This window comes from Macaca fascicularis, chromosome X, assembly GCF_037993035.2.
Source record: "Macaca fascicularis isolate 582-1 chromosome X, T2T-MFA8v1.1".
Taxonomy (NCBI): domain Eukaryota; kingdom Metazoa; phylum Chordata; class Mammalia; order Primates; family Cercopithecidae; genus Macaca; species Macaca fascicularis.
In genome coordinates this window covers 115,030,063-115,043,793 of record NC_088395.1, presented here as the reverse complement: position 1 = coordinate 115,043,793, position 13,731 = coordinate 115,030,063, and the positions used below count along the sequence as shown (strand labels likewise).

General features: G+C 38.2%; 2 protein-coding genes across 9 annotated transcripts in view; one reads left to right on the top strand and one right to left on the bottom strand.

Annotated features, from left to right (window-relative positions):
* COL4A5 (collagen type IV alpha 5 chain) overlaps nucleotides 1-7,788 on the bottom strand; it is a 264,145-nt gene extending 256,357 nt beyond the window's left edge. For 4 of the 5 annotated variants that reach the window (XM_065538251.2, XM_065538253.2, XM_065538254.2 and 1 more), the window contains exons 1-2: nucleotides 7,717-7,788; nucleotides 7,378-7,578 (exon numbers count right to left, since the gene is read on the bottom strand). In XM_065538251.2, the coding sequence (XP_065394323.1) occupies nucleotides 7,378-7,458 (81 nt within the window). In that variant the 5' untranslated portion in view covers nucleotides 7,459-7,578; nucleotides 7,717-7,788. Of the gene's footprint in view, nucleotides 1-7,377 lie in introns of all 5 variants that reach the window. The other variant, XM_074029887.1, reaches the window with a different exon arrangement.
* Nucleotides 7,789-9,148: 1,360 nt separating this feature from the next.
* The window catches only part of COL4A6 (collagen type IV alpha 6 chain), a 293,638-nt gene continuing 289,055 nt past the window's right edge, over nucleotides 9,149-13,731 (top strand). For all 4 annotated transcript variants that reach the window (XM_015443981.4, XM_065537764.2, XM_005594329.5 and 1 more), the window contains exons 1-2: nucleotides 9,149-9,385; nucleotides 9,580-9,631. In XM_015443981.4, the coding sequence (XP_015299467.3) occupies nucleotides 9,375-9,385; nucleotides 9,580-9,631 (63 nt within the window). In that variant the 5' untranslated portion in view covers nucleotides 9,149-9,374. The remainder of the gene's footprint in view (nucleotides 9,386-9,579; nucleotides 9,632-13,731) is intronic.

Below are 13,731 nucleotides of genomic sequence, written 5' to 3'. Positions count from 1 at the left end.
AACTCTTCTGGGGGAGGGAGAATGTCAACGAATTTGAGTATGTTATACCATTGTTATAGCTAGAAAGAGATCAGTGGGAGAGGTATTTGTGGAGGGCAAGTTCTACCTTCTGCCCAGGGGAGAAAAGTAGGAGGATATATGGTTCACGAAATTAAAATTTAAGCCCTTAAGGATGAACGGCCTAGGCAGTTATGGTAAAGACTTATTAAAAGATGGGTCAATGGAGAGTCTTTCTTTAGAATCATCTCAAGTGACCAGTCACAGAAGGGTTTACAGAAAGGGCAATGAGAATTATTCAACTTTTCATCATGACTTTACTTTTCTCTATTATCTACTATGTATGAAATAGGGATTGAGGAGAATCTCATGAGCAGGTTCTAGAGCCTTGGTTTAAATCTTGGCCCAATCATGTATCAACTGCATGACCTTTGGCAAGTTATTTAACCCATGTGGGCTTCTGATTCCTTGCATATAAAAGTGGAAATAACATTAGCTATCTAACAGGATATAACATAGTAACCACTAAAAAAGTTACCATAATTACCTGTTGATATAGCCTTTTTAAGTATCAGGGTCTACTGTATGTATCAAAGACTTGAAAAATACTTATAGCGTTTAACCCACTAATTCCCCGTGAAGGAGGCTATAGTAATAAAATAATAAAAATACGGAATAAGAAACGTTCATGGCAGCACTTTTTACAATGGCTAAAAAATCTTGATATTTTAAAATATATTCTACAAAAGTGAACAGGTAAATAAATTGGGGTGTGTATAAATACAAGTTGTATGTAATCATTTTAAAATAACATTTTAAAACTAAGAATGTTAACATGGGAAAGTGCTTGATAAGTGATCAAACGGTAAGAAATAAAACTATACATAGAATAATCCTAACTTACTTTTTTATTTTAACCGATTTTTTTTTTTTAGTTATTAGCACAACTGTACTCTTACAAGTCATTATTCTATGCCAAATTTATTTTAAAGAACAGATTATATACACAGGAAAGAAAATAATAAAAACAACAATAATCAAAACACACACTATTATTCTGTGCTCAGCCAGCACAATTCTGGCCTGCTGGTAGAACTGTGGACATATTTTTAGTTTCTTTTATGTTTTTCAAGTTTCCAACATTGAGTAGCTATTACTTTTGTTAGCATATAAAATCAACATACGAATTGGTTGAATGAATGAACAAATATACAGTTATTGCTTCAACAGGGCCTTTAATCTAATAGAACAGATAAAATGTCATAAAACAAAATGCCTGTGAGACCAAATACATGCAAATACGAAAGAAGCTAAATATTACAAATGTTCAAAGAAGGGCACCATCAGTATTTGATACTATAGTAAGGGAAAGTTTCACAGGACTATTTATCTATTCTCATCAGTATGCAAACACCATGAAGGGAAGAACCTTGTCTTATCTTGTTTTAGCCATAGTTTCTAGCACAAAATGATTTTGTAGGCAGTACACCTCCATGAGTAGAAATAAAACAACATAAATAGATTTTTTGAGTACTTAGAAGTTGCTGAATAAATATCTGCTGAATAAATGTAAACATTATGCTGGAATTGAGCAAAGACTTGGATCCACAAAATTCTAATCAAGATAGAGGGCCAAAAAAGTATATGCAGTGCTCACGGGATTGTAGGAAAGCTTACCTAGGCTAGACTGGAGGGAGTATATTGTAAAATGTAATGAAAAATAAGGTTGGATAAGGGAAAAGATCATGATAGGCCTTGAAAATCATCCAGGGGATTTGAGTGTTGACGTAGTAAGAAATGGTAAGTCAATAAATATAATGACAATAATGAAATCTAAAATTGATTTAACATTTACTATGGTGTCACATACTATATGTTTTACATAAGTTTTCTCATTTTAACCTCAAAAAAATATGTGAGATAGGTGCTACTGCCTCCCTTTTTTCAAAGAGGAAATTAAGGCTCAAAGATTACTATTTTGCTGAAAGTTACACATCTACCAGTCAGATTCCAGGTCAGACTTCAGAGGCCAACCTCTTGAAGACTCTGTATAAGACCTCTACAAAGTCCACAAAACGTGTGAGGAGAAATACCAGAAGAGAATGAGATTTTACGTATATTTATTCTAGGGTCTTGGACTGGAATCAGAGGTATCATTATGAATCCATGATTTCAACATATATAAAGAGGGACTTCAAGAAATTGATATAGAAACAGGCATGTGTGCATATATACATATATTTCCTAGTTCTGCCTGTTGACAGGGCCTAGAAGCAATGACACCTCAGTAGCAATAAGCATGCCAAGCACCCAGATCTTGGTTTCTACATACCATTCTCCAATAAAAAGAATCAGAGCTCCTTAGAGAAAAGATCCTGATTCCAGAATTGGAGCAAGGAAATTAAAAAATGAGTCTGGAGGCCGGGTGCAGTGGCTCACACCTGTAATCCCAGCACTTTGGGAGGCCAAGGCGGGCAGATCACGAGGTCAGGAGTTCGAGACCCTCCTGGCTAACATGGTGAAACCCTGTCTCTACTAAAAATACAAAAAATTAGCTGGACATGGTAGCGGGCGCCTGTAGTCCCAGCTATTTGGGAGGCTGAGGAAGGAGAATGGCGTAAACACGGGAGGCGGAGCTTGCAGTGAGCCGAGATCATCGGGCCCCTGCACACCAGCCTGGGTGACAGAGCAAGATTTCGTCTCAAAAAAAAAAAAAAAATAGAATCTGGAACATCTGTGGTGCCAGAAAGTAAGAGGGTGCTTAAAAAATGATGGAGACACGTTGAAAGGACACAGGAGCCAATTCGAAGGGGCTCCTGTTGGCCAAATCTGGGTTTCAGCAAAAACAAAAAGTAGTAAGAGCATAATTCATTACAACCTATAGAATAAAACAAATATTCATTAAGTCCATACTACTATAAACAGCTGAGTAAATAAATATATACATTAAGAGTAGAGGGCCGGGCGCGGTGGCTCAAGCCTGTAATCCCAGCACTTTGGGAGGCCGAGACGGGCGGATCACGAGGTCAGGAGATCGAGACCATCCTGGTTAACACGGTGAAACCCCGTCTCTACTAAAAATACAAGAAAATTAGCCGGGCGAGGTGGCGGGCGCCTGTTGTCCCAGCTACTCGGGAGGCTGAGGCAGGAGAATGGCGTGAACCCAGGGGGGCGGAGCTTGCAGTGAGCCGAGATCGGGCTACTGCACTCCAGCCTGGGGCACAGAGCAAGACTCCGTCTCAAAAAAAAAAAAAAAAAAAAAAAGAAAAGAAAAAAAAAAAAAAGAGTAAGAAGAGGGCGGGGCGCGGTGGCTCAAGCCTGTAATCCCAGCACTTTGGGAGGCCGAGAGGGGCAGATCACGAGGTCAGGAGATCAAGACCATCCTGGTTAACACAGTGAAACCCCGACTCTACTAAAAAATACAAAAAACCAGCCGGGCGAGGTGGCGCGCACCTGTAGTCCCAGCTGCTCGGGAGGCTGAGGCAGGAGAATGGCGTAAACCCAGGAGGTGGAGCTTGCAGTGAGCTGAGATTTGGCCACTGCACTCCAGCCTGGGCCACAGAGCGAGACTCCGTCTCAAAAAAAGAAAAAAAAAAAAGAGTAGAGAAAGTTTTTTATTACAGTATAATTCAATCAATTAATAAATGTAAAAATATTGAAAATTGAAATCAATGTCTGGCAAATGTCACAACAATAATTTATTCAAGCCAGAATCATCAACATATGCTAAAATTAGTAGGCAAATATATGATGAGAAACAGGATACTTAACGCTGTCTCACAATATTGCCCTGCATAGTCTCACTTTGTAATTACAAAAGAAAAAATAGTGACTTTATAGTGAATAAACCTAGCAGACACTATCTTAACCAAGCTTTCAGGGATGTAAAGAGTCTCATGCCTTACATGTACAAACATCAAAAGGTAAATAAAAACACAGGAAAACATACAAACTCTCACACTGCCACGGGACAGATACATACATAGATATATGCATAAGACTAAAGACATATATACACAGTTAGTGAATAAAATTGGATATGATAGGTAGGCAAATTAGTACAAAAAAAGAACAAAACTAAATTAAGCATGTTAAGTAAAGTGTGTTACCATATACACATACCCAGTTGTTTCACAATAGACATGCTCCTGAAAAGTTTGGTGTATTTAAAATTAATGCAGTAACTGGGTAATTAAATAATCATAAGGCAAATCTTCCCTCAAAACAAATCATCTGTCACAAATTATAGTAGTTATATAAGTTGAAATGTTTACATATTGTGATTACATAAAATCATAAAACCTTCAACAGCATTTGCTTTTAGATTGCTTTTAAATAATCTCACTCTATATAGACACAGATACAGAGGTCAAACTCTGATCTTTTTATTCTAGGCCCAAAGCTACTTCCATTACACCATGCTGCTTCTCCTAACATCAGCAGGAAGACATGTAACCTCCATTATCATTTCCATTTCACCTCTTGTGTCCAAAAAAGGTGGCGGAGATCCAAATACTTTACATACCAATAAATCTCTACAGACCACATACAAAGTAGGCAGTATAGGACAGTCATTAAGAGCAAAGATTCTAGAGTCAAACTGCCTGGATTCAAATTTTCCAGCTTCAAAAGTTACTACCTACGTGATTGGATTTCTGGGAATGTATTCAACGTCTGTAATTTGTAGTTTTCTCATCTGTAAAGTGGGGATAATAATGGTATACGTCTCATAAGTCCATTCTGAAGATTAAATATGATAATGTGTATTATCATATTAGCACAGTGCCTGGCACATAGTAAACACTCATTATGCTATCTATAATAATAATGATGACGATTATGACAAATTTTTCCTATGGAGCAATATACTTTATAGAAGATGAAGTGTTTCATGGCTACAAACAACACTCCTACCCTTGATAAATTCATGCCGCTGGTCACAAGGAAGACAGTACGTTTAAAGTAAAGAAAAATATCCAATCTACTTCACAGAAAACAACTTACTAACTACGTAAAATAGAACTAACATAATTTTACATACTACCCACATCCACAAATCTAAGTGCATATCCCACTGACAGTGAATCAGTACAGGTATAATTACCTTCACATAAAAATGTTATTTCCATCACTAGAAATTATATTTCCAACTTAAAACTGTCTTCTCTTATTACTAACCTTTTGGCATAGCAGTTACTTTATTCCACCTAATGAATGCTCTACCTAAAAAAAAAAAATCTTCCACATATTTGTGATGTACCAATTTGGCATGATTTCAGAGATAAAGAAATCGTTTATCTATAAAAGAGCAAAGCACTTTAAATAGCAACACTTTTGATATAAAAACCCCAATACTAGACTACTCCAGTCAACGACTAGCCCTACCACCATCCAGTTTTACTCTGGAAATGGTCACTAATATCTCCAGCACTAGTATGGAGAGCAAATATCATTCATATTTTTGAGCCTATTAAATTATTTATGTATGAACCAGGAAAAACAAACCCTTAGTTTTAATAGAGGCACAATATCCTAATGATAGGAAAAGGGGTATAAAATGTTCTTTAAAAATTATATAGGAGGAAAAGGGAAAGAGCTGTAATGACTTCATGAATACTCATTAGTTTAAGAATCCAAGAAAACAAGCTTGCTCTCAAGTTTTGTCAATAAAAAGAAATCTCATTGTTAACACAAATTGATTTAATATAAATTGATGTGTAGTGTTGCTATACATACCTGTATAGTTGTCATCTGATGCAAATTTGTTAAAAGTAACATCAAAAAATATATATATATATTTCATCAAACATCTACAAAATATTTGTCCCTGGGCCAAATGCCATAAACAGAGGGCAACAAGAAGATGTTTTTAAAATGAACTATTTTCAACAGCACAATTGTAGTTTTATCCAAGTCTGTAGCCCTACTGACTGGCTAAAGCTTACCCCCATTAAGATGCTCTGCATCAAAAAAGTATTTTAAAATCATTTGTCTACTTTGATGGAAGAAAATTATGGCATGCATATTAAAAATATTTGATATGCATGGTTTTTCAGCAAACCTGCTATTATAATTATGATGTGCTCAGAGTAATATGAAAGTTAGTTTTCATACACTACGTACACACCTTCCAAAGGATAGAAAGAGGACATGTGATTTGAGGCATGCTAAGTGCTATAGGGAAGCTAGACAGCTAACTTAAAAGTGGACCCAGATAAGCTGTAACATAGCAGCTGCTTATAAAGAATTGACAGTCACTCAACCATGTGGAGGCCTAACCCATGATCTCAAACAGTTTTTAAAACCATCCATAATAATCACTCAAATACATTTAAATAATTTGTCACACACTTATTCTTTAGAGGTTATATGAAATTAAAGATGATGGGCTTCAGGCTGCAGAACATTTTCTCTCACAAACTCATTCATTTTTTAACATCTGTCCCTCATCCCCAATAGGACAGTGGGTGGACTACCCAGACACCTTTCTAAGAGATATACTGAGGTTTGAATTCTACATTCCTAAAACTGAATAGAGCTTTTTGCTGCCATTTCACATGTACATCCTCCCCCACTTTCCTTTAAACTGGAACACTGATTCTCCTTTGAAAAAGGAGTATTTTCCTTTCAATAGGTGATGGGCAAATTCTCAATTTGTTCAGGTGCCTTGGTGGGTTAAAAAAAAAAGTAAACAAACAAAAAACCCATAACTTAGAAAAAACAACAACAACAAAAAAGACGCAAAAGACCTGAAGCCTGAGACTTTACCTCACTCTTCTTGGTATGTTACCTTAGCATTTCACTTGTAAAAAGGATGTCAAAAAGGAAAAGCAGGTCAGTGGCTTGAATGACCTGAGGTGGGGGTAGGTTCATGTTGCTTAAGGAAAGAGCAAAGGGGAAGAACTTCACTGAGGCGCTAAACACTTTGATGGAAGCTGGATTTTCGAAGAGTCAAAGTATTAAACTAGAGACAAAATTTAAAGAGTGCGTGGGCTGGGTACAAGAAGTGAAAAGGTTAGTCGCCAGTCAGGGAAACACCCGAGGGTGGAGGGAGGGGAGGAAAAGTGTTAAATACCCATCAGAGCCTAGTGAGCCGTTAATTAGTGTCCTCCACTTCTGACTTTGCTCTTGCCCGCAGAGCAGCTAGCTGCAGGGAAGCAAACAGCCCTATTTTTAAGCACTTAAACCTCTCCCTTGCACTTCAGAAGGCTTGAGTTACCCGTGTTGCAAATAACGTTTCTTCCTAAACATGAGAAAGCAAATTTGAATTCCCTAGTCAAGGCCGAAAGGAACATAAAGGGACCACAAAAAAAAAAAAAAAAAGGTAATTTCAGCGTGAAAGAGCTGTGATGGGCGCGGGGGAGGGGAGGGAGGACTTACCGCAGCCTCTGCAGGCTGCCCCCAAAGACTCAGGGCCAGTAAGAACAAGCCGGCAGCCAGGCTGACTCCACGCAGTTTCATTCTTCTCCGGCTCCCGCAGCTCCTTCAGCACCCGCACGAAATTCCCGGCTGGCTCTAACCAATTGACATAATCTTGAGGGTTTATATGGAGAGAGCTAGAGCCGGAGAGGGACAGTGAGGCTTGGGTGAAGAGAAAGAAGCTTTTTAAGAATGGAAGAAAAAAAAAGAAGAAGAAGAAGAAGGAGCTACTCTTCCTTCCCCTCTCCCCTCCCCAAAGCCGGTCTCTGAGGAGAACTTTTCCCTTCTGTCCAGACTTACAAACTTTTTCTTCACTCAGTTCCTACAGGTCTACTTTCCTCCCTCTCTTCCCCCTGAACGGCCCCCCTCCTCACCAGCACAAGGGAATTTGAGTATCACTCCGCCACAGTTTTAACTGCACCAGCAACCTGCGAGGGAGTGACGCTCAGTTATTTGGGGGAGGGAAACTTCCAGACTAGTTGACTGAGCACCATGAGTCCAACCGGGAAGCTTTTCTGTTCGTTCATTTGCACCTTCCTTTGATACTACTTTTCTAGGCTCAGTCCACCAAAGCAAATTACAAATAGACGTAAACTGGGACTATTTTTTTTAGCGGATGGATCTCAGAGGGGCCGTGCTTTTTATTGTTAATCATTAGAAACAAATTTTGGTCGCTGCTCCCTGAGCTGCTGGTCTTCTTTACTTTCCAGCGGCTCACAGAACAGAGAGTTTCTGTATACAAGCAGAAGATGTGAAAATATTGGGAATAAATAAAGTATATGCTTATAAACAAGTAAGAAAATAAACAAGTATATGTGCGTGAATACTTTATGTGTGTTATATACATATAAGATTTGGTAGCATTCAGCAGGTATTGGTAATGACTCTATGGTATAATGTTATTCTAATACAGCTGTATCTCTTTGTTTAGCTTCATTGAATGCCATAATTAATGCCTCTTATATTAAGCTAATGTAAAAGGTATTGACTCATTGTAGTTGTGTTGCAGAAATATTTAGGGCAGGGAATTAAATAACTTTAGTGCAGTGTTTCTTAGAATTAATACAAACACTTAATTGGAAATATTTAAATAGAGTTGATGGCAGCTGAATCGATATCTCCCAAATAAAGTAGACTTGAATGGTCCTTTGATAATTCTGATATATAGATTTTTTTAAGTGACAGAAGGATCAGAAAATACTTTCTGCGAACTCCTTGGAGAATCTTCAAGAATTTGATGAAGAATTCTTCACAACATTTCTATCTCCCTAGAATTAACCACTTTAGAGTATTTCAAGGTTTTGGATCTACTTCACGAGGGCCCACTCATCCTTAGGTTCTGCTTAGCTCAGAGTTGATTTACAACTCCAGAAACTGTCTCCCCTTCCCAAGAGCCTAGTGTACAGTCAATTTGAATCAGTGTTGTATGCATTTGGGCATGTGTGCAAGGGCACTTTCGGGCCCATCTGTCTATGTGGGAATAGTATGCTTATGTCTCTTTATGTGTAACTTAACAGTAAAGTTGAAAGTATATGATGCACAGTTGTTTAGGTGTTAGCGTACAGGTCTCTAAGGGGTTGTGTGTGAAGCTGTGGAGATACTTAGGGCTGTCGTGTGGAAAGGTGCCTGAAAGTGAGAAAGACTACCGGCTGCCCAAGGTAGGGGGGATGATTGACAGCAGACAGCCCCGCCCCTTTCCCCTCCATTCCTTCCTCTCCTGCTGCATGGAGCTGTCTCCTGACTGCTGCAAGTTGTAACGGGCACCGCTGAGCCTGTTTCCCTTTGGGGCACTTCTTATCTAGAAGCTGTGTTTAGTTTCTTCCAAACTGGGCTACTTCGTCCACCTACTCTGTTCTGACTAAGGAAACAGCCTCTAAGCATCAGCAGAGCCCCGATGAGCCTGGGCCGCGGAGCCGCTTAGCAGTCTCCCGGGACCCAGCTCCGGAGGAGCCGCAAGCATGCACCCTGGGTGAGCTGTTGCTGCCCCGAGCTCCCCTCCTCTTTCTTACTTCGGGTTACTTTGCCAGGCCGGGACTGTACTTGTACTTCTGTCACTGCAGAGAAAGTGGGAGCAGGCATCCAAAAGGGTACGGGGGGCTACAGGCAGCCGCATGACCTCGAAGCCTAAAGAGCCCATAGCACTCACCGTCCCTCCCGTTTCAGGTTGTGGCTGCTCCTGGTTACGTTGTGCCTGACGGAGGAACTGGCAGGAGCGGTGAGTCTCTTCTCACGACCCTTTTCCCTCCCCCTCCTTTGACCCTCTCACCATGCCCATCTCTAGTATTTATGTTAGGGGGTTGCAGAGAGTTTCACCGCGAGACGGAGTCCTCACCACTCCCCTTTCTAGTGGGACTTAATGAGATTCTTGAAGAGGAATAGCACGGTGTCAAGTCAGTGTTTTCGGGACCAAGGTATCTTCCAAAACTTCGTAAAGGGTAGGGAAAACAAAAGTGGAAGACACAAGATGCACACATTTCTGAGCCTCTTCCCCAGACGACTTAAGATGACTAGCATCTGATGCCTTCCTCTGCATCAGTCTCCGCGGCAGAAGAAACATAATTTTCCCTGGTCTTCAGGAACTTGAGTTGGCACACTAGTTTGAGAGTGGGAGGAGAGCACAAGGAGTGGAACTTGAAAGTGCCCCAGATACTATGGAAATGAACCTTCAGTACATGCTTAGAGTCCTTTGACAGTACCAGGTGACATCTGGATTCTTTAACTACCTGAATTGAACTGATACCACTAGGTGATGTTCAATTTCTGTCTGACATGTCCTCTTACTCGTTTTCTGCATCACCAGAAAGTTAAAAGTTAAAGCTGTTATAACAGAAAAAAAAAAAATCTAAGTTAACATTTCATAGGCTGTTTAGATGTCATCTATCAAATCAACTAGGGACTGCAGATAAAGAAATTTCTGAAGACATTTGGTCAAGGAAAGTTTAATGGGTCCCAGAAAGTAGAGAAATCTCCAGTGGAATTACTAGGATAATTTCACAAAGATGGAGTGACCGAAATAATCAAACATGCTGCAGTTTTCCAGTTTCACTAGCTACTTACGCTGACAGAAATACAAACTGTTGAGTTTGAATATGAAGTTGTTCAGTTGTTGAGTACTGTTTCACTGCTGTATTTTTTTTAAAAAGTTTAATGATACCCAAAGCCATTCACTATATAGATGACTGATGAATATATATTCCAAATATTTATCTTGAGGGTTTTGATCGTTTTAACTGATTGGCTCTGCTTTTTAATATTTTAAATATTTTTAAATACTATTATAGAGCCATACTTAATTCAACCTAATAAATCACCCAATGCGTTTATGAAAAAATGGATTATTTTATCTTGGCATATGATGTCTTTAAGAAAATACCTGAGTGAAGTGATTTCTCTTATAAAAAGAGAATGATGCCAGAAAACTTGAATACCAACATCTTGTGACCCCTTAACTCAACATCAGTTCCCATGTAAGTAAATTCTTGACTTCGTAAGCAAAGATATTGATCTAAAACTCTGTGTACTTCTCCATCTTATTCCTTCAATATACAAGTTTAGTTATGTATTACCTTCAGGCTCAATACTACATTAATTGAAAATGCCAGGACTTGATTAGTTAACAATTCATCCAGGAATCTTGCCACTTGTAAGTGTCATGCTTGGGCAGAATACCCTCAAGCGAAACATTTATTTTTAGACTCTGGCTGATTTTATTCAGTGTACTTTTGGGAAAAACACTACAGATCATTCCAGATAGCTGAAGACTTCACAAGCACTGCATCCTGTTACTTAATACCTTTAAAAACCACTTTAATGCTTGCAATTCTTTCAAGTATTGAAATGAGTCTCCAAAATTAAGCACTGCTTTGGTTTATGAGTTTTAGACTCTGTCTCATTGTTTTATGATGTTACCTGCTATGTCAGTGTCATTGACCATGGTAAGTCTAAAATAGACCTTGAGCTCCGCAGAGAATACTTTATTTTTTGGCTTATTTAACTACAGAGCCACTTCCTTCACTTGTTGTTTACTTATGCACAATATATTTGACATTGTAAAGCTATTTTTTTCACTTTTGGGGAAAATGACAAATATAAAGAGAGTCACAGAATAAGTTATCAGAAGATGATTTTTCTGAAGGGATGTTTTGTTTTTTCTTTTACACACTTTGCACTGGATTCTCATCTGTACGGGCTGGTTCTCATCTTCTACACTCAATTCCAGTTTATCCTCGTGAGTTTGTTGTGTTTTTCACCCTTTGGATTGTTTTAAACATTCAAATTCTCTGTGCCATTAATATTTGACTAATATTAATGAAAATAGTTATTAAAAATAGATTGTCAAGAACTATGTTGCATTTTGCTACGACAAAGTCTCTTTACTGTGATAATTAAGTTGCCAATAATATTGGCAAGCATTTAAAGATTGGGTCATTTAGGGGCTTTTGGGTTCTTCCTTTTCCCGAGTTTACAAAGCACGTCTATATAAAGTAAAGGAAAACTAAATGTTAAAATCCATGTTAAAGAATGAGCTTCCATTAAATTTATTTTAAAGGAGTAATGATCTTCATTCAGGTGAAATATTTGCACAATTTATCTGCATAAAATAGAGTCTAGGATCTCAGAACATCCATAATTGTCTTTGGCTATTAAGCTCCTAACTACCTAAGGGGCTGTGCTAGACTGAGCACAGCATGCAAAGATTTATTTAAACATAGTTCCTAACTCTCTAGGAATTTGCTTTCTCAGACAATGGTGGTCATTATGTTACTTAGAAGATAGAATGCTTAATGATAACTTATTATCTACATGTACTTGCATTGTGTTAGAGAAAAGTCTAGAAAGATACAAATCTCACCATCAGTCAACATATCTAGGAAAAAATATATATCCCGAAATAGTCAGATCCTTATGTTTTCTTCACACTTTGCCCCCTCCAAATGAGCTGTCAGGAAAAAGTCTAATACAATCAAGCATACTTAAAGTCAAAAGCCTAGGGGGATACTTATTTGGGTTGGGAGGAGGGTAAGGAGAGAAAACATTTCTATTGTCCCTTCTGCAAAGAACATAGGTAAAATGCCTTTAGCTGCACTCAAATCAAGGTCTAATAGAAATATCAACTTCTTTCTTTAAAGTTGTAACATACCCAGGTAGGTCCTTTCTGTTGTGATTTTCAGTCTTATAGCAGTCATCAAAATATGAATATTATGTAAAGGGAGTTCAGAGACGGAGACAATCTCTTCCTGTTCTAAAGATCAAGAGGAATATTTGCATTTTCTGGGGCGGTGTCTCTATAAATCCTTAGAGTACTCTTCTCCTTTACCTGCTAGCAAATATCCTATATCAGCTAGCTATGAAAAATCACAACATATAATATACATGTGTGTATGTGTGTATATAAATATATAATATGTATATATATCTTGGGATGACTAAGGATACTGATAGAAATGTATGAGGACATTATCAAGTAAATCGTCAAGTGGCTGTAAATACCTAATCCATAGATGATAATACATTTACATTATTTACAGGTCAAATTCAAATATATTTTAAGATAAAAGAGGAGGGGATAATAGATATTATTATCTAAAGTGTTACTAAGGAAGCAAATATATAACCATATCAAAAATTGTTTTATTACGTATTTTAATGATTGTATTTCAATGTAATCAGTTTCCATTGTAATCCCATGTATTTCATTGTATAATTCTAAAACTAGCAGGGTGCGGTGGTGTGTGCCTGTAGTCCCAGCTACTTAGGAGGAGGCTGAGGCAGGAGGATTGCTTGAGACCAGAAGTTTGAGGGTGTGACACGCCATCATCGTGCCTGTGAATAGCCACTGTACTCCGCCCTGGGCAGCAGAGTGAAACCCTGTCTCAAAAAGAAAAAAAAAATAGTATTCTAAAAATGAGTGTGTAGGTTTCACTAGACTGCCAATGTATGGCATTAAAAAAGTACCTCTAGTTCAAGAAAATTGGTTTTACAAAAGCAGTCACTTTCTAATGTTTGTTCAGGCATGGGGGGAATTGTGTTGGCTCTAAGTGGCAACAATCTTTTAATTTTTAAGCATAGTTCAGAGTCTTCAGTAAACATGCTGATATATTCTGTAAGCTCATAATCAAGTCATATGACTGGAGTAAAGTATACTGTTTCCCTTATTATCTCATTAACAGAATAAAACTGATTGACCTCAGTTATTAATATTGGTTTTTATTTGCCTGAATCATATGGATTATTTCATAATTTTACCACAGGTGCGATTGTGGCACACCACAGCCTCAAGCAATCCACCTGCCTCAGCCTCCTGAGTAGCTGGGA